Source organism: Protomyctophum parallelum (assembly GCF_964188405.1).
Source record: "Protomyctophum parallelum genome assembly, chromosome: 1".
Classification (NCBI taxonomy): Eukaryota; Metazoa; Chordata; class Actinopteri; order Myctophiformes; family Myctophidae; genus Protomyctophum; species Protomyctophum parallelum.
The window spans coordinates 83,993,111-84,013,460 of record NC_139697.1 but is presented as its reverse complement, the minus strand read 5'-3'; the positions used below and the strand labels follow the sequence as shown (position 1 = coordinate 84,013,460).

At 40.4% G+C, this 20,350-nt stretch overlaps 2 protein-coding genes across 3 annotated transcripts; one reads left to right on the top strand and one right to left on the bottom strand.

Moving 5' to 3' along the window:
- Nucleotides 1-2,184: 2,184 nt before the first annotated feature.
- Nucleotides 2,185-4,865, bottom strand: znhit3 (zinc finger, HIT-type containing 3). 2 transcript variants are annotated; one of them, XM_083762888.1, is made up of 5 exons: nt 4,720-4,865; nt 3,982-4,013; nt 3,817-3,879; nt 3,315-3,395; nt 2,185-2,507 (listed from the first exon to the last, which is right to left on the bottom strand). In XM_083762888.1, exons 1-5 carry the CDS (start codon nt 4,785-4,787, stop codon nt 2,341-2,343), a joined length of 411 nt encoding a protein of 136 aa, XP_083619014.1. In that variant the 5' UTR covers nt 4,788-4,865; the 3' UTR covers nt 2,185-2,340. The 2 variants fall into 2 exon arrangements, with proteins under 2 accessions (XP_083619014.1, XP_083619015.1); XM_083762889.1 differs by having other exon boundaries at nt 3,315-3,392.
- Nucleotides 4,866-9,266: 4,401 nt separating this feature from the next.
- Nucleotides 9,267-20,337, top strand: vkorc1l1 (vitamin K epoxide reductase complex, subunit 1-like 1). Its single transcript, XM_083779224.1, has 3 exons — nt 9,267-9,578; nt 14,655-14,764; nt 16,707-20,337. The coding sequence occupies exons 1-3, from the start codon at nt 9,385-9,387 to the stop codon at nt 16,931-16,933; spliced, it is 531 nt and encodes a 176-aa protein (XP_083635350.1). The 5' UTR covers nt 9,267-9,384; the 3' UTR covers nt 16,934-20,337.
- The last annotated feature ends 13 nt before the right edge of the window (nt 20,338-20,350 follow it).

Genomic DNA, 20,350 nt, shown 5'->3' with positions numbered 1-20,350 from the left:
GGTCATGGAAGTGCATAGAAAATAACAGTAATTTCCACCCTAAATGCATTTGCTCAGTAAATTCTCTTAAATTTGAGGGGACTTTTAAGCTATATATCAAAACCAGGAAACTTTCATTTATGGTTTAGTTGCTGGAAAGAAATGCAATGGTGTAGAAAGTAGTTCATACCACAGAAGAAAAAAGTATTTGCCTTGAGAGTTCTCTCTTATTAGAACCCAGACCAGAGGCAGAGTCTACAAATGCCTTCTAAATAAGTAGTTTGCACACAGATTTTTACAAAATGTTCAAACTTAGCAGATGTACAATCTTGCAGCGCATCACGGAATGACACGCTGTGAGCTTGTATATCTCCTATTTTTGAATATCCAGCGCAAAAATCTAAACGGAGGCTTTGCCGGTTCATTCATGTAATCTACAGTATGTTCATGTGTAAAATCTATGCCCTCAACTGAAGAGAACCATGAACGATTCCATGTTTGCAAAACAGCGCCTGCCATTTGTCACAATCTAAGTACCTTTACAAATGTAAATGTCTTTTCTTGTAGTTTTTCGAAGAATTTTGATTGTTTGACAAGTGCCTTTGTCCAAGTCTGGACTCATTTGTGTATTTATTTGACTGCTTTCGTTGATGTATTGGGTTTTTGTATGTGGCAAGCATACATTTGTAAATATCTGACATGCATAAACTAGAAAATATTATAATGTATTTCCAATATGACCATCAGTGGAAACAAATGCATCAAGCAAGCATTGCACAAAGATAACGCACATACTGGAGGAAAGTAGAGAAATAGCTGGTCTCTTTTAGTGTTTTATTATCGAGCATTATTTAATGTTTATCAGGTAAATGTATTAAACCATGTTATGGACATGTCATGACCGACCAAATCTTAGCTTTTTATCAATTGCAGTTCATAGTAATGGTAGTACTGTATATCATGATTGATTTTTGTTACACTACTGTTTTGGGTGGACACAAAATTGTTGCAAACAAACATTATTTTAATTTGCACCTTATTTGTAGAGGGAGCCAGTTCTATTATTATGCTCTAAATGTAAAGGGAAAATCCACCGCACACCAAGTCACACCGCACTTTTATTCTACCTATGAGGGTGGATTCCGCCTATGCATTTCAATGGGAATGGAGCAGATTGCTGCCATTTGTCGATTTCTGCCCAAAAACATAAACGCTCCATTCCCTTTGAAATGCGTTGGCAGATGCTGCCCTCATAGGTAGAATAAGTGTGGTGTGACCATGCCGGCGTGCCCTAAAACTGACTTTATACTGCGCTATTCCAATGATGTTTTGTCAATTCGGCATCTCCAAAATATGGAAAACCGTCTCCCTCTGCTGGAAGTCAAAGTATCAAGACAAATAATAGTTGAGTCTGTCCATTGACATTACTTGTGCTCATAGCATTTTAGTTTGAGAGTGAGAGAATTGCTTGAACAGCTACTGTGTCCTAGGAGGTCAATTTTAACTAGTCTTGCCATTCTGCTGTTTAAGCTGAAGTTATTCAAATTCACAAAGTAAAACTTGGTTGTACAATATTAGAAAATGTGAATCCTACTTTAATCTGGAAAAAACTGTTTTACCAAGTGCAGACGTTAAATGCACATCTGTTGTGGAACCTTTCTATTGGACAAATGGGAGTTTGTAACTGCTGTTGATTGCTAATACAAGTTTACCATTACATTCATTTTTCTTTAAACGTTTCAGGATCTGCAATAGATTGTTTTATTAATCGTTTTAAATATCTTATGCCAAAGCATTGAAATATTCAGAGCGAATGACCAGTATTTGTTTTACCTTTAATATACTGTATTGTTTCTTGTAATAAATAAATACACATACGGTGCAATTATATATCCATGTCTTACACCTGACAGATCATAGGTCATGTGGATTATTTTGTTAAACACATTTTCTCAACCTTATCTCCATGTATCAGTCCTCACTGTATGACTAGCAGTTATCTCTAATTACTCTAATACTCTGCAGGCAGTGGATAGCCTGTACATTTGTAGGCTATGTAAATAGACATTAAATTGGTACTGTCATACAGTGCTTTTAGTGAGGAATGAGATATATATTTTAAAGCAAAGACATGTGACAAGGTGTGAACTCTTGTTATTGCATAGTCTGTGCCACCAAGCACATGAGATTAATGTTGATTCTGACTTTCACTTTTAAGAAAATATTTTATTTTTACATACAGGATACGTTGAATAGAAATACCAAATAATATAGCATACTTGAATGGTCTATACTGTGTAAAAATAACGTCACGGCAATAAAGAATGTTGGAAAAAACAATCAACTCAATCACATCCTGTATCACTTATTCTCAACAATTTGCAAACACTGATCTGAAAGCTCCACAAACAGAGGCTCCTGCATGGCTGCCTTCATTGCATCATCTTTGCTGTCAGCAGTGTCGATGGAGCGCAATAACTGTCGGAGATGCGGGTTATGAAGAAGATCTCTCAACTCTTGTGATTCTCCTGTAGTGAGGCAGAAACAACTGTCACTATGCAACCAAAAAAAACTGTTCAATGGTCACAAATTCGTTCAAGTGTGTAGTGATAGTTGTATCCACCAGCCGAAGGCATGGGGAGAGTATGTTTTGCACTCCGTCTGTCTGCGTACAGCTAATCTCCGGCACCGTTGGCCCGGCCGATGCCAAACTGCACACATTCCACGACGAACCTCTGTCCCAATTTTTCCACAACGGCCTATTATAGCGCCACCATGAGGCAGATTATTGCAAAACATTTATTTATATTCCTCACATTTTATCCATACATCACACAAATCGGTACACTAACTATAGTCATGTGATCAACACAGACCTGTCCGTTTCCCCATAGGTTAAGATTGCCTTCCAAAGTTTGCAGGATTGGTCCGTTTTGAACAAAATGCCTCAAATCATGAATACAACATGCAATTTCCATCAAAACATGCACACATTCCCACTAGGCAGAGGAAGAATTGGCACTTCAAATCAGCCTCATGGTGGTGCTATTTCAGGCAGATTCATGTTCTTACCAAAAACTGCACCGATCTGTGTACAACTTTGTATGCACACTACTACACGTTATGAATACACTGACGTGTTATATATTTATTGCCCTGTTATACAACCACCAGACGAAAACGAGACGGGAAATGTTTATATTACTTCTACACATTTTGTCCAAACAAATGCTATTATCCTGGTGGAGACCTGTGCACTTTTTCTAGTTGTATGTGAAATACTCTTCTGTACAATGTTTCAGTACTGTACATAAAATGCGATGTCACAGTTGTACCTAAGCGCTGAAGAATCTCTAATGGTACTCTGTCAGTGTAATGATCTTCATCCAAGAGATCCTCCACATTCCAGGGTTCTGCTAAAGAGGGGACAATGTACGCAAAAGTTAGAATTTAGAAGAAAATACCCCATTCAGTAGCAAATGTACATACCAGACAAGCTACACAATAGATTATACACCTAGTAAAAAAAAGTGTCTACGAATCTTGTCTTATTACCCCATTAGTTTAAACATTTTGGTATATAAAGCTATGCTAGGCACAGTATCACAATCACATGGTAGCAAAATGCTCCCACAAGTGCAGTAAACATATTTGGGACTAATTCCCAGACATTCACCTTTAAATTAATTTACAATTACCTCATAACTAAACTACTGCAATAATTATATGCCGAAAGCATATTTTACATTATATTTGCAGAATCATATCTCATAAGACCATGTATTAATTTAAAAGCCACTTAATAGGTTTTGACAGAATGTATTCATAATACTATACCTGACAGGGTTACCGTCTTATCAACAGTAATACGTGATGGCTGCGTGAGAGGCAGGCAAGTATCTATGTAAAGAAAAGAAAAATATGATGTAAATCACATGATACTGGCAGTAGTAAATTAGCCCCAATTAGTGTCTATTTTTTGTAATGAAATAACTTGTTTACCTTTATGCATTTTGTAACAGGCCAGTGAACAGCTGCAATAGGAAACAAATAGTTTTAGGGTTAGTATTAAGTAACTTTATATAACAGAGTGAACAATTATAATCTGGGGATCTGTGATTTAGAGAAGCAATTCAACATTTAATTACCTTCATAGTTTACTTTATATTACATTTTGTGAATAAACAAGACAAAAATGACAATTTAACTGGTTTTCCGTGGGGCATCCCCCCACCAGAGCCGTCCCCCACGCGCATGGTTGGTACTTGGTAGCCCTGAAACATGACTGACTGTCGGCGTCAACCATGGCTAGGTAACGGTTGGTGGCGGCCCGGTGCCTACTGGTCTGGAGTCTGGACCATTTATCCGCGAGCGAGGAATGCGTAAACAATTTTACTCCAGTGACTCAAAATCCAAATATACGGCACCCTCAAAACGCATCGAATAATCTTTGTTCCCATTTGCAGTTGAATGTTCAGTGTTTTCAGTTGTGACTGACTGATGATCTTTTTGAGCAGTGTTTGGACTAACGTGAAGCTTATGTACCCACTACCAGACAAAACACGAGCATGATTCAGGTGACGAACTTATCACATGTAAACACTATTTCACGGATATGTAAAAATCTGATACTTTCAACTTTGAACAATATACAATGTACAAAAGTCTGAGCTTTAGCCTTTTCTTGCTAACAGAAGCAATGTTAACGTTGCTAAAATGTTAAACACTTACAATACTTACTATCGTATTTTGCAGGTGGGACATCTGTATTTGGGTGTCTGTTCACTACAAACATTGCAGATCTGCATTATGGCAAGTAGATTAATGAGATACGAGTCTAAACGAAACAACTAGTATGAAAGCTTGTGTTCTGTTGTGGTAACATGTGGAAAATAACCGGAAATTATGTAATGATTCCGGGTCATGCATGCCTTCAAAATAAAAGCATCGTAGTCGTATTACCTATATGATGATGTCATGTAATTGCACACATTAAACCATAAAATAATAATAATACAATGCCAACACTCCTCTTCACATTTTGAAGGTACAATAAATGTAGAGCTACACTAAATGGAAATTCAACCATGCAGTCGACTTGTTTAATGTTCTCTTTATTAGAACAAAAAAGGATCTCTACTCAACATAATATACAATTTATTTCATTCACAATGACTAAATGCTGAGTGAGCACACAACACTGACTGACCTATATATTAAGTCAACACAAAATATTCTTGCACAGCTGTAACACGAGAGCAGCAGATCTTGTTACAGGGGCAAAAAATAAAATAGTCTATAGTAGAGAGTGCTATCTCTTCGTGTCTTGTCTGGGCATATTCCAGGCAGCACTCTGTTCCGTTTGCTCTGCTGGGTCAGGGAAGGCAGGAATGGTCACTTTGGATCTCCAACTGGTCAGGGCCTACGGAAATGAAAGTGCAATGCTTATTATGACCAAATAATCCCCAAACTCTGTAGGTTTATGTTGACATCATCAGCTTAACAACTCAACATAGTTAGTTGCATATATATATTTGTTTCCCCTTCTAAACTATCAGAGAATGGAAATCATTTATTTCGTGCACGCATCAACCCATCCATTTACTACTATAAATTCTTGCTGTGGAGAATAACTTTCACTGCATACCGGTAGGCCTATGTCTTGTAAATTTGGACATGCAATGGAACGTTATTTTCTTTTCACCTTTTCGTGTAGGCCTAATATGATTATGATCTAGTTCTAGTATGAAACCAAATGGCAAATGCAATAGAATTTGCATATGTACCCCGGAAGATAAACACCTGAATATTTAATTGTGGAGGCGGGCACTTGTTTAGATCTATAGCGATGTCTAGAATTATCAATAATTCAACCATAAACTAATTCAACGTTAAACAACGTTAGTAATCACCGAATGCAGGCTGTTTATTCAAGAGGCAATGCTGTCGTTTTGATTTGCATAGGCAATTGCTCAATTTAACATTTAATTTCAATTCATCAATCAAATTAACAGTTTCACACATTGTCAATCATACCTACTGTAAGTCTTTCAAGATGATCATGTACTCTTGGTTCTTTTACGTTTCACTTCGCTGTTGTGAAGTTTTTCCGCAATCTTTCTCTCGTGCCCAGCGGGGGAATGGCGATTGGTGTTCAGTCCTATTTCTCTCTTTGTCCTGCCTTTCCCACGGTCGTGGCAGGGGTATTCATCTAGATTGTAATATTCGTATTGATCATAATGAGCTTCTTCGAAAGAAGCCAGTCTTTCGATATCCGTTGCCATGATCAGAAATATTAGCAGTTTTACTTTACAGCTTTTACTACACGGATCTTCGCGAGCAAGTAAACAACACCTGACGTCATCCAGTGTTTATATACGCAAAGTCACATGGTCGTGCTGCTGCAGGTTATGTTGTGGAGCAGTCTCTGTTGCGGAGGTTTTCTTTTCATTAAAAAACTATTATTTATATATATATATATTACATTTAGTGTTAAATACATTAAATAAATACATTAAATAAATACAAAAGCCGATGTGGTTATGTGCGTCGGTCCACGTCCACACGCGGTGTCACCTCTTCTGCATTGATCATTTTAATAGCCCGACAAATTAAATAACTTATAATTATGTTTGCATTGGAATGTGGAATGGATGGATTATCTTGTCATCTTGTCATAATAACAACATGATTGATTGATTTCGTTGATTGCTTGATTGTTTTGTATTAGTTAAGTCTCGAAAAGTATCTTGCCACTAATAAATTAATGTACGAGTTCCAATCCGGTTTCAGAACATCCCACTCGATAGCCTCCTCTATTTGAGCGACCACATCAAACACGAGGTGGATGCTGGCGAATAGTCATGCTGGACCTAGCCTGAGTTAACGTGTTAGGTTTCTGGTCTAGAGGGGCGGGTCGCGGCTCAGATTTGCGCACGCCCTGATTGGATCTCATCGATCTGTCCGTCACCCCCGGCCCCTCCTCTCCCCCCTAGTGCAGCGCTACGTCACATCATTTGGAGCGACGCCCACCCGGAACGGTTGACTCCCACTTTTAGACCAGAGCGGCCAATGCGTTCCTCCAGGCTTTACATTTTTGCACCAACAAAAATGAAAGCCTGGTACCGAGGCTATGCTGGACCTACAAAAGGCTTTTGACACCGTGAACCACTCCATACTGGTTAACAAGCTGAAGCTATTGGTTTTGATAGCATATCAGTGAGCTGGATGCAATCCTACCTGGAGGGGAGAGAACAGATATGGTGGAGGTGAACGGAACACTGCCCCCCCTTCCCAGTGAGCTGTGCTGTGGCGTTCCACAAGGAAGCATACTAGGGCCTTTACTGTTTCTAATATATGTAAACGACATGTCATCAGCTTGTGACTGCAACTTGTTCCTGTTCGCAGATGACTTATCAGCACTGCTGGTCTCGGACAGGAACAAACTGCAGGTTGAAAAGACCCTCAGCTCTGAACTCGGTAGAATCTGCACCTGGCTCGCTGATAACAAACTATCCTACACCTGGGAAAAACTGAATCCATTCTCTTCGGATCAAATAGTAATCTCAGCAAGGCAGATGGCTTCTTGGTTAGAGTGGGTGACAATGTTATCACACGAAAAGATGAAATTATCTACCTAGGTTCCATCCTGGAGGCCAATCTTTCCGGTGATAAAATGGCCACCAACGTAATCAAAAAAGTCAATCAAAGAACAAGATTCCTTTACAGGATCTCCTCACTGGTCAACAAAAACACCTTTAAGACCTTAACAGGAGCCCTCGTACAAGGTTTCTTTGACTATGCATGCACCTCGTACCACAGCACCTCAAAGGCCCTTAAAACAAGGCTCCAGACCTCCCAAAACAAACTGGTCAGGCTCCTACTTGGCCTCAACCCCCGAACCCACCTCACCCCTGTCCCCTGCCCACTTTGACAGGCTGGGATGGCTTAGGGTCGACGACAGAGTACAGCATCTTGCAATGGGTCTGGTCCACAAGATTCGATACACCACCAAGATACCCATGTAGGCCTACGCTAAAAGGGTTTCTTCCGCGGATTCGGGTTCTTGGAAACGCCCCCCAGCCACTGCGTTAGTTTTACTGAGGGGTTTAGGTATAGTTTACTGAGGTTAGGTTTAGGTATAGTTTTACTGAGGTTAAGGTTAGGGTTAGGTTTAGGTGTAGGCTGTCAATCACAGCGACTTGCCAGTCACAGCGCACCATTTACTCAAACCCGAGGCAGAAACCATATTAGCCTCCCCTACCTGTCTAAATACTTCCTTAATGTAAACGAAGTCCACACCCACAACACCAGAGGGAGTGCAACAAACCATGTAGCCTACAACCCAGATTCGGCACAAACAAGGGACTAAATTATTTTCGCTATATGCCACCAAAATGTGGAACGCCCTACCAACAGTCATTAAGAATCCCTTGACTCCTTCAAAACCGCTCTCAAAGGGCACCTACGAAACTGGCCCCTGTAAAATCTGAATCCCCCCCCACCGCCCCCCCCCCCCTTTCCCCTCACTGTATGTTTCTTTTCCCTTTTTGCTTAATTATGATGAATTCCTGTTCTGTTCTTTAACTATATAGAAGTGTCTATTTGTTCGTCTCTAAATGTTTTGATGAATTGAAAATGGTGGACCCTGTTGTAAACAAGTGATGCTTAATTGGGTTGTCCACTCACAGTTCTTAATTTTTGTCCCACGATTTTGTAACCCATTTTTCACCCCTGTGTCAATCATCCTGTGATGTGATCCTGGGCTCTACACACCAGAATGTATTCACTGTCACTGACAGTTAACAGTCTTTGTATTGAGTTTGTGCTTGAAATGTAGGCTACTGTAATTCTGCAAACTGTTAATAAATATTTCAATCAATCAATCAAAAAGCTACAAAACCAGAAAAAGCAGCACACTAGACTTGACAACACATGTCCTCGATCCATTTTCAATTAATCATCAAGACATTTAAAGACATACACTTCTGCTGACTATGCAAAATGGAAATAAAAATCATCAAATACACAGTTAGGGAGAAAATGGAATACCACACACACGCACACGCACACGCACACGCACACGCACACGCACGCACACACACACACACACACACACACACACACACACACACACACACACACACACACACACACACACACACACACAGAGAGAGCCACGCCCATGGTGCTGTAGCAGTGGGCACGTTCCGTTCTGAGGTTCTGTGACGCGTCGTCGTGTTCCCACGTCGCGCGGTCGGCTCGCACTCGGGAGCAGTGCGTGCGCGCGCGCGTGTGTGTGCGCGTGCCATCCGTGGGTGGGTGCCGTGCCGTTGGGTTGCGTCGTTGCGTTGCGTGCATGATCTCCATCTAGGAGCCCAGGCAGGCCAGGGCAGCGCAGAAAGAATGATGGCGGCGCCCGTCCTGAGAGTATCCACCCCTCGATGGGAGAGAATAGCCCGGCTTCTCGTGTGCCTCGTAGGCATCGTGCTGTCCGTGTACGCGTTTCACGTGGAGCGGGAGAAGGCCCGGGATCCGGACTACCAGGCCATGTGCGACGTCAGCACTTCCATCAGCTGTTCAAAAGTCTTCAGCTCGAGGTACAAAAAAAACGAGGGAAACAAACAACAAATGTTGGTATGGGGGTATTCATTCTAAATGAGCAGGGACCATCAATATTTATATGTGTCTGTACACAAATGTGTGTGTGGCAAATTCTAGATTTTTTGATTTACACACACCACATTATAATCTTCTTATTTTGATCATAATACCCATTACTGAATGTCAAGTGTCCAGGTTTTCTTTAGAATATGTATACCTCTTATTTACTACTGACACTATGGCACATTAGGGGTCCTACTAGTACTTATGGTTCTGAAATGTATTCATGAACTCTGAGAGTGTTGTTACATTTGAACACTCTTAGAGTTACAGACCTGTTTATGGTCATTCAGGGCTAGCTCTTTATGGGTTTCTGTTTGACAAAATGTCCATGATCACAAGCCAGCATAGTGATGACCCCTGCAAATGAGCAAGGAAGCTAGCCCCCTTGCCCTGGAAGACGTTAGCTCATTCATCTGATGCTTAGATTTACACCGGGAACAAACAGCCTACCTACAAGCTCATGACACGTTGGCGTTGCATGGCGACGTGTAGTGATCTTGTAGATCGGCTATTCTTTCGATGCGCGACAACACCCTGGGCGAGAAACTATATGGGGCTTTGACAGCTCAACAAACACACCCCATCCCAAAAGGCAGTGAGGCAGCCCCCGGTCTGCTATGCTGCTGCGCGCGGGGCTCAGCTGTCACAACATTGGTTGAGCTAATGGTTCTTCTGCTAACATTAACTTATTTAACTACAAACTTGTGTGTAGCTCTTTGGAATGAAGCAGGGACACACCACCCACTGAACGAATTGAACGTTACCACGAGTCCACTATTCAGCATTTTACCACCAGTCAACAAACACTATCATTAGCTTGATAGCTAAGTTGAGCTAACCTGACTGGCTAGCTGCTACTATAGTTTCTGGTTAGCCAGCACAGCTGCCATCTGTGGAATAAAATAAGTTGCTTGCATGATCTCACTAACATCAAGTCCTTTTAAAATAAAGGCCTTAGTGTATTGGCTAACTGACACAGTGTGTGTGTGTGTGTGTGTGTGTGTGTGTGTGTGTGTGTGTGTGTGTGTGTGTGTGTGTGTTGAATGTACCCAACCATACCATAACACATTTTGGGGGCTTAGCCTGGTCACTCTCGTTTCTATATATAGCTGCCCTGTTAATGTTACAAGCTGTACAACAATACTTGAAATTTTGCTAACCCTAGTCCCTGCACAAATAGCTGCTAAAGGACACACTGTACAGGGCCAGTCCAGGATTTTATTGGAAGAACTCACTGGGCCGAAGTTGGAACATACTGATCATGTAACTGGACACTGCACACACATGTTGAGATCGACTGGATAGGCTACACTACGTTGACTTAGGCCCCTTTTCCACTATGGGGTGGAACCAGAACCAGAACCAGAACTTTCCAGGACCCAGAACTACCAAGAACCATGTGTAGTTCCAGAACCAAGTTCTGCTTCCGTTTCCATATAACCAGAACCCAGAACCTGTTAAGTCTGCCCCCCCCCCCCCCCCCCTATTCCCCCACTGCTGAGTAGCTTGGCCGGCAGGGCCCCCTCCCCCTTGGCACGGCCGGGGGGGTCCCGGAATACAGAGATATTCATGTTTAAATAATGACTGGTTATTATTCAACAGTGGTGGAAAGTAGCTGTATATAGTATTCTACTTAAATACATTTCGGCCATTTGAAAATAGACAAACTACAAGCTCGATGAGACACGTGAGCTTGTAGATTGTCTATTTTCAAATTTATTTGCTTTATTGTACTTTTTTAAACCAATAATATGAACATATTTTTATATGCCACATGTGCCACAGCTGTGGCAGCCACATGCCACAGCTGTCACATATATTTCTTATACATAATAGATATACTGTATATGCACATACTGTAGTTTATATGAACATGGATATATGCAGAATACATTATATATAGGCTATATTTGCCGATATGGATTTCCTTTCCATGTGGGGAGTGGGACAACAGTAAAACACCCGTTTTAAATGCATTCGACCAGTTGTTCTTTACCTGTCTACAATATTTTGCTTAAACTGCAAGAGAAAAATATATCTCATATGGGCTATAGCTCATATGATGATAAATGATAACCCACCTTTTGAATATAGCATTTAACATTGTGTGGGTTGCAAATATAGTGCCTCTTGAGCAGATTGAGCAAATTGTGCCATAACATCCAGTCCAGTTGTAATGTCAATATCAAGAAATGTGCAAATACAAATCATTTAACCGTTGTGCTAGTTGAATTTAATTCTTCCAATGTGTAGTATTGTGTACTGTATTGTACTGTATTGTAGCACATTTCTAGTAATGATATGCCTAATGCCTTGCCCTGAAAAAGAAAGACAATTCTGTTCTGGCAATTTAGAATAGATTATATGGCGCTCTCGCGCGCGAGCACACGCACGCAAACACATACACGCACGCAAACGCAAACACATACACACACACACACACATCTGCAGTTAGCCTAGCTGTTAGCTGTAGTGTAGAACAACAACTGCAAGCAAACAACTCGTCGCGACAGCTTTATGGCTCTCTCTCTCTCTCCCTCACGCACACACAAGCTCTGTCTCTCCCTCTCTCGTGGCCATAGTGTTTCTGTGTGCTTTTCCAGGTTATTTTTCTGTGTGTCCGCTGTCGCTGTGTCGCACTTAGGAGTTTAAAATGTGCGCTGTTGTGTTGTGTGCGCTTCTCCTCGCTCCGGTCTCCTCAGATGCTCAGAGTGCTGTCACCTCAGCTCGACCAATCGAGAGCAGCAGCGCTGCTGGCCCCGCCCATAGGTTCCCAGAACTCAGCGTTAGTACTACCTCAAAAGCAGGGCCGAAAAAAGGTTCTGAGAACCTGGTCTGAAACCGTGCCGTACCGCGCTGTGCGCTGTGGAAACAAACCCATAACTAAAAAAAATAGGTTCAGGTTCTGGATAGTTCTGGTTCCACCCCATAGTGGAAAAGGGGCCTAATTGTCTGAATAAACGGACAATATCCTCATTTAAAAGCATAGGAAACTATTTGACAGAGAAATCAGAGTGCATTTATTTATTTCCATTATGTATGTTAAGATCTTTTTGGTTTTGGATAATGTATTGCTTGCTTGGAGGATATGCATTGCTTGTTTCAAGCAATGTGTACTTCAAGAAGGTGCAGATGGCACCTTTTGTAATTTTTTTAATTCAGATTTGTTTCAGACAACATAATTTGTTCCATTTTATGTTCCTCCCCAATGTCTTGCAAAGGTCCTGCATCAATATTTACAGCCCGGTTAGAATGCAACACTACTGTTGTCAGTAACCTTTGTCTGATGGCTCTGAGTGTTCATCCAGGCTGTAGATTCTGTGAGATTTTAATCTAAACTATTACGTTGCTAAATAATTGGCCTGGAACCATTTACACCACTTTGAGTGACATTGAAATCCAAGGTGCCTCCCTGGATATATTTGCAAACGTTGCTTTATGGCCCCAACTAAAGGGAGTTGCATCACTGCTAATTTTCTTATGTACACAATGAGCACATTTTAATTCTAGGGTTCCTCAGGATTCTCTGTATCTTGGGTCCAATTTAGGTCACATTATTGTGACACTACCATGCATGTCACAAAATCTAGGTAGACAACTGGTCTTGCTTCTGAAATACTAAGACATTGGAGATTTTTACAGGGGCATCAAACAGTCCTATTTGTTAAAACATCTGACCATAACACTCGCCTGCTATGAGAGCACAATCAGTGAAATGAATATGAATTTCTTTACTGAGATTATACAATTTAAACACTTATGTCACTGTGTTAGATACTTTTGACATACTGAACAGGAAACGGGTTGGCTACCTTTAATAAATTATGTAGAAATATGCAAACTTCTGTATATCCACATGTCATGACAGGTAGCTGCAATGCAGGTGAATCTTCACAGGTTCAGTTGGCCTGATATTACAAAGCAATGCTCTGTTATATCAGGCCAACTGAACCTGTGAAGATGTGACTTTACTATAGCCTGGTTTCCAGCCTGATTCGCTGCGTTCCGTGAATCAGACTGGAAACCAGGCTACCTTTACTATAGCAGAAGTGTGTAGTTTCCTGTTGAATGGGTAAAACTTTCTAAGTAGTAAGTTCTGTTGATGATGCACGGGCTGTTTAGTGTATAGCCAGCTTCCTTGATGTTCAAATGTAATTGTATGATGATGATTTTTTATATATATTTTGTTCTCCAGGAAATGTGTCGGAACAATACAATTCAGCATAGAAATCACAGACTTCAAACACAGGCTACCTCACAATGGGGAAAGAGAATAAACACGCATCACTAGGGCACACATTCTAACAATGGAATGTGTGGCCTTATGTGTTGTCGCTTGCTCAAAGTTCACTAGAAACAATGTGTCTGTGAAATCCTGTGGAGATTTGTTCTCATTTTTTTTGAGTGGGACGGGCTGTTAAACCAGAACCACTGTTGGTGTCCCTCCAACAATGCCTGATTGTCTAAATGTTGGAGCTTGTTTTGATTGATTGATTGAATACTTTATTGGCAGAAAGAAATGTAATCACAGGGTACAGTCAAACAGAAATGTAATCGGTACAGGGTACAGTCAAACAGAAATGTAATCGGTACAGGGTACAGTCAAACAGAAATGTAATCAGTAGTACAGGGTACAGTCAAACAAATGTAATCAGTACAGGGTACAGTCAAACACATGTCCAAAGGGATCACTGAAAAAGTCCTTGCAGTCTTTTTTCCATTCAGGTCCTGGATATTCAATTCACAATCATGACATGAAAAATAACAAATCATAATGTACAGTTGTACACGGACGCACGCGCACATACACACGTGCGGCGCGTGCACACTCACTCACACACACAATACTGTATAATAATGTACAGTACATGCTCATTTCAACAACATGGTGTTGACTTTTACTCCCTCACAAGTTTGATCCTTGCTTGCAATAGTAAACTAACTATGGTCTTTTTGTAGTAAATGTTCTAATGGCCTTTTCCGTTGACGTTTTGTTTTTCATGGTGTAGATGGGGTCGAGGATTTGGACTCTTGGGCTCAATATTTGGAAATGACAGTGCGTTGAACCAGCCGAACAGCGTCCACGGAATTTTCTTTTATGCCTTTCAGCTCTTACTAGGTAAGAATCTTTTTCCCAGGTCATCTGTAAGCATTGATAATTCAGGTGACACGTCTCCCTAGTCACGGTGCTTTGAGCACTGAATCACCACCCCCCTGTGTTTGGCTAACCATCACTCAGATGATAAGACAGTAAATAGTAAATACATACTTCAACTGGTATAATTTAAAGGGTGAGGTCAGGAATTTTAAAAGTACACCCTCTTTGTGAAGTTTCAAAAAGTTTTTATGATTGTGTTTTCTGATAAATCCACACCAGTCACCAGCATTAGTTAATATTAATAGAATAGTTAGCAATGCTGCTACTTGGCTATTGACATATTACTTCTCTCTCACATTGCATGCATGTGCTTCCATGCTTCAGGGATGTGATTTTCTTAATAACATTTTCTCTGACATACAACAAAATGTATATGGAAAATAACAATGTTGGTCATTCCATGTTAGTTATAGCGTCACAGACTTTCGTCTATATTAATAATTCTTCTTGTGGATGGCGAGTTATAAATTTAGGGTCTGTCCTTCCTTCCAAAGGTCCTAATTTTAAGTCTCCCACGTTGACCAGTTGTACAGCAGCTGGTTTTGCTGACTCAGTCATGCTGGTTTTGATATGCTAGCCTGATGACTGGCCCATGGGGCTGCTTAACCACCTGGTTATAGCAAAGAACAAGAGGCCCTTTTACCCATAGCAGTTATGACTTCTCTTATTTGACAGAACACAATAGTGGCCCAGTTAGGTCAAACTGCCGTGTGTTGGGATTTCCGTGTTAAAGGCCAGGCAATGCTTTTAAACTTCAAAATTAAAATCCAAAGGATCTTCATGCTGTGTTGGAGGTGCTCTCCAAAACCACAGCATTATTATAATCCCCAGATAATTCAAATTGAAAATGGTCACAGGCATCCAGCCCCCTTTCCCATGGTCTCAAATGGATTCTGTATGGATGGAGCGGTGAATTGAGAAGGATGACCAAGTGTTTTTACATGGGAAATACTGGAAAATGTTCACAAATGGAACAATTATAAATGACATGATTCAGAACACAATTAGAGCTATTAAAATTACATAATTCAGAACTCGAATTCAATGTTAATGAAGTTCTTGTTCGATGATGAGGTTTGCTTTCTCAATGTCATTGTGTTATTAGCTCCTTTTTTAAGGGGTGGGCACGCACGCTTATCCGACACACATCTCTCCCGACAATGCGTTGGTTCGACATGCGTTGCTCCATGCTTGCGGTTAGGGTTTGGGGTAGGTTGTCGGTCTGATAGTATATCGGAACTGTGCCTGTACCCTTTTTAAAAGCAACTTTTTTTTACTATTCCAATGAATCCAATCATGAGATTTTCCTAGAAATACGTACTGAAAGCAGCCCTATATATTAAGTTTATGAAGAGCCCTGAACTGGATAAACTGCAGTGAACTTTAACACATCATTTCAGCAGTTTGGTAGCAGAATTTACAAAAACTATAAAACTACTGTATTGTAATCATTTTCTGCCACTAAGGATTTGGCTGACATTTTCGTCAATCTGATTCCTTGACTGTTCATCATTCAAAACTCTCTTTACAGTCCTATCTTATTTCACTTGATCGTTAGCTTATATATCAGGACCACTGTCCTTGTTAAGTAGGTTTGTCTATGCTATCATTATAATTCTTAACGTTATGTTGATATCCACCATTCTAGAACACCCACCTATCATCTTCATTTACTTTGAGATCTGTATTCACAAGTTTGTGAGAGGGTCTTTTTTATACGTTTGATAGTTTACGGATTAGGGAGTCGGTTTCTAGATTAATTCTGCATAACCATGTAAACAGAGCTATGTGATCTGGACAACTTGAGTGACCTCATGTTGCTTGTGCATTTCTTGAATTTCTATGGTCTGTCTATGAGTCGGCAAAAGTATGTTTGTTGTTTCCCGTTACTGTCTTGTTACAGGAATGACTGTCAGTGCAATGGCCGCCCTCTTCCTCATGACGACGTCCATCTTATCGGTGGTGGGTTCGCTCTACTTGGGCTACATCCTCTATTTTGTCCTAAAGGACTTGTGTGTCATCTGCATTACCACATATGTGCTGAACTTCATTCTCTTTATCCTCAACTACAAGCGACTAGTTTACTTGAATGAGGCCTGGAAGCAGCAGCTTCAAGCCAAGCAGGACTGAAGTTGTAGAGACAGCGAGAAGAATATAACTAAAAAGAAATGTGACCTCTGAACATGTGACTTGACACCGGGATACCTTGCTTCCACAAGATGTGTATTCTGCTGTGTTAAAAACAAACAAAAAAACAAACAAGAAAATTAACTTTAAAAAGTTGGGCCTGACATGTCGGTGTTGATTGCAACCACAGAAGGATTTATTAGCGAATTATTTTTTCTTTACTCACCCCCCCCCCCCCCACACCCCCCTCTCCACTGGCAATGTACGGGGAACTCCATCAACCCAAGCAAGCAGAGGTAGTGGTTCACAATGTGGAAGATGGGCAGCCCTCTTCTGAACAAAAAGGATCGGAAAATGGACAAAATATTGGACTTAAAGGGGTTTACTTGAAATAGTTTGAGGGTCCTCCTGTCACAGTGGATCTGCACTATAACCCGAGCGGAACTGTATATTGCGTCAGAAATACATACATGGTCAGCTCTAGGTTATCAGAGTTTGCAGATATGGTTTCACGATGGGGCAAGAAAATGATTAACACAAAAGTAGTGTTTTATTTTCTTTTTCTTCCATGTTTACACTTCTAGCACGTAACGTTTTGAAGAGGACCACTAATATAAAACATGGGAGAATGTGATGTATGTTTTGTCTAGTTCAGTCGCATTCTTGTTTTCTTTTTTGCATTCATGTAAATAGTTGCTGAGCAATATTCCAGGCTACATTGTGATTTAGTGTTGACATAGACATTTAAGGATAAACGCCTGCCAACAAAAAAACTGAAAAAACATACGAATCAATCTGGAACGGAGAGCGCTATGATGTCACCATTCGGATGAATACGTCTGCAAAATGTACTTGCTGTTGGTGCGGGACATTTCCTTAAAGTTGGGGTCAGGCATGCTGTTCAGAGTTGTGGATGTCTTCTTTGCAAATGGTCACCATCTCATATGCCCTCGGAAGCCATTAAGTTCTATACATATATATACAAGTCTGTCGGACAGAACGGTAGGTTTGTAAGACCATGTCTACTCAACGGCACTTTCACTGTAATTGTTTTTGGTTTTAATGTTCAACCGTGTGAAAAGCATTCCTGACCGCCACACACACACACAAAGTGGGATCCATGAAGACTTATGTGCCTAAAGGATCGTGAGGTGAACTACTTTATTTTCAGGAGGGATGTATAATGTCATGTAACGCCATTTTTGTTCTTTGTTTCACTGTCATAGGCCCTGGGCTTTATTTTTTTTATGATTACTAAATAGTCAACTAAAATGCCAGTATAGTGTTTTCAATAATGGGTAAAGGGGACCTCACAAAACCGTGAGGAGTCATTTTCAGAATGTGGGGAAATAAAATACTGGGAAAGGTATTGCATTTTTTTTCCGTTGAAATGAACAATGCAAGGTATTATGTGCATTACATTGTGATATGTACTTCAGTGCACAAATTGTGCACTAAAATGTTAATTTACCTCTGAAAGTATAAAACTGGGTACATTTTTACATATTCGGGGGTAAATTAAAGCTCTGGATTTTGCTGTGTGGTAAAGAAATCTGGGATGCTGAAGATCTCCATTGATATTGTGTAGTTGACACTGGTGGCTCTGTACTTATTGTAACCATTTTAGTATGGAAACGGAAATCATTATCTGCATTCAGTGCTATACAATTGTAGTTTACCAACAGTACAGGAAAGCTATGTCAATGCTTTGGTCCAGTATCTCGGTATTGTCAAAGTGTGGAACAGCTCCCAGCAGCTGGATTTCCTATTACCAGCACCAAGATCAGACTATTGTTTTCCCTTTCAGATCACCATTTATTTTGTATGTGTTATCAATGTTTTTGTTTTTCAGATGCATGGTACAAAATGTCCTGGCTTCAAGCGTATCTTGGCCATTGGACAACCTTACGGATACGGTTACAGAGCTATACATGTGGTTCTAGTTTAATACCAATTGGTTGATGGTTTCAATCCTACCGCTGCTAGTCTCATGTGACATGTCCCTTGTGTAATGTATCACGGGATGCTTAATGTAAAAATTACTTGTTGATCTTGGCAAATGTTCAAAGAAACAATGAATTTTATTGGCACATGCTTCTTGTACTGTATCAAGGCATCTGTGTATGCAAATGGGGGAAAGAGGCAGTACATGGCTGCACTTGAAGCCGTAGTATACTCCTTACTGTCAGTACGTGACTGTACTGTACCTGTATACTTATTACTGTCCGACCAAAATGTGGCATCCCAGCCTTTTCTTGTTGTTACTGTATTCTCTCATAGAATGAGGTCAGTGGTTGGCTTTTCAGCTCTTTGCATTTCATGGGTTAAATATTTTAGTTAAGACGGCAATTGTTCTTTTACAGACAAACATTTTGTTGTATTTTCTGTTTCATTCTTTTGTCAACCATGTCCGAAAGAGGCTTGTGCTCACCAAGATCATGAATTTCACTCAGACGTCAGGTTTCTGTATAGACTGTCTTCTCGTTTTACCATAACTGTGTCTTGAGTAACACAAATGTCAGTCTGTTACATCATAAATGTGCTCCCAATATTTCCACTTAACCCTGTTATTTTAGACATGGGTGAGATAGTCATTCAAGTCAAAGAAGCTTGTATAATGTGATGTGTAATCTTACAGTAGGTTGGACAAAGAGGTCACAGTGATATTTCTTTCATATGAAAAGGAGGGTTAAATTATCACCAACGCTAGACTATGACTCAGCCCCATGTATTGATGGCATGTACATTCATGTTCAATTTAGGCCCCGCAGTTGATAACTGCCATGTTCGTTGCATCACCAATGCCATCAAAAGTGCCTTCTGTTTGATCACCGGGCCTTGATCCAAAGAAGAGCAACAGTGTAAAATTAAGAATGACAGTAATTGGCACTCGTGCTTGCCTTCCTTCAAATGTAATCTAATTGGTAATCTACGGTGCAAAAAACAAAGGCTACCTTTCCTTTTCCCCAATCTGATCTCTACTGTCATTGTTTTCTAGCTAGTAACAGTTTGTTAGCTAAGAGTACACTATGTTTAAACTACAAGATTGTAATGTTATTTCTCCACCTTTAAATATGCCCTTTATCTGTATAGACTGTTAACATTCTGGGTTGTTTGTTAAAACAATGGGGTTGAGGGCTAGAAATCCATGTCAGCATAACATTATTTTTTAATTAAATTGTTTTTGTGGAAGACAACTTTAAGTTTGCTTCTGTATTTGCCAAATAAGTTTTAAATGCTGTATTTTCTTACCTGGAAAAGTGTTACATGAATGGTAGGGGGTGCAAAATCTCAATAAATCCATACCTTATGGGAAAAGTTGCAAAATTTGACACGAGTGAACATTGGAAATTGTGTCATTTGTCATGTGGAAATGGTCTACCATTAAAACATTCCCTCTGAAACAACCTCTGTCACTTT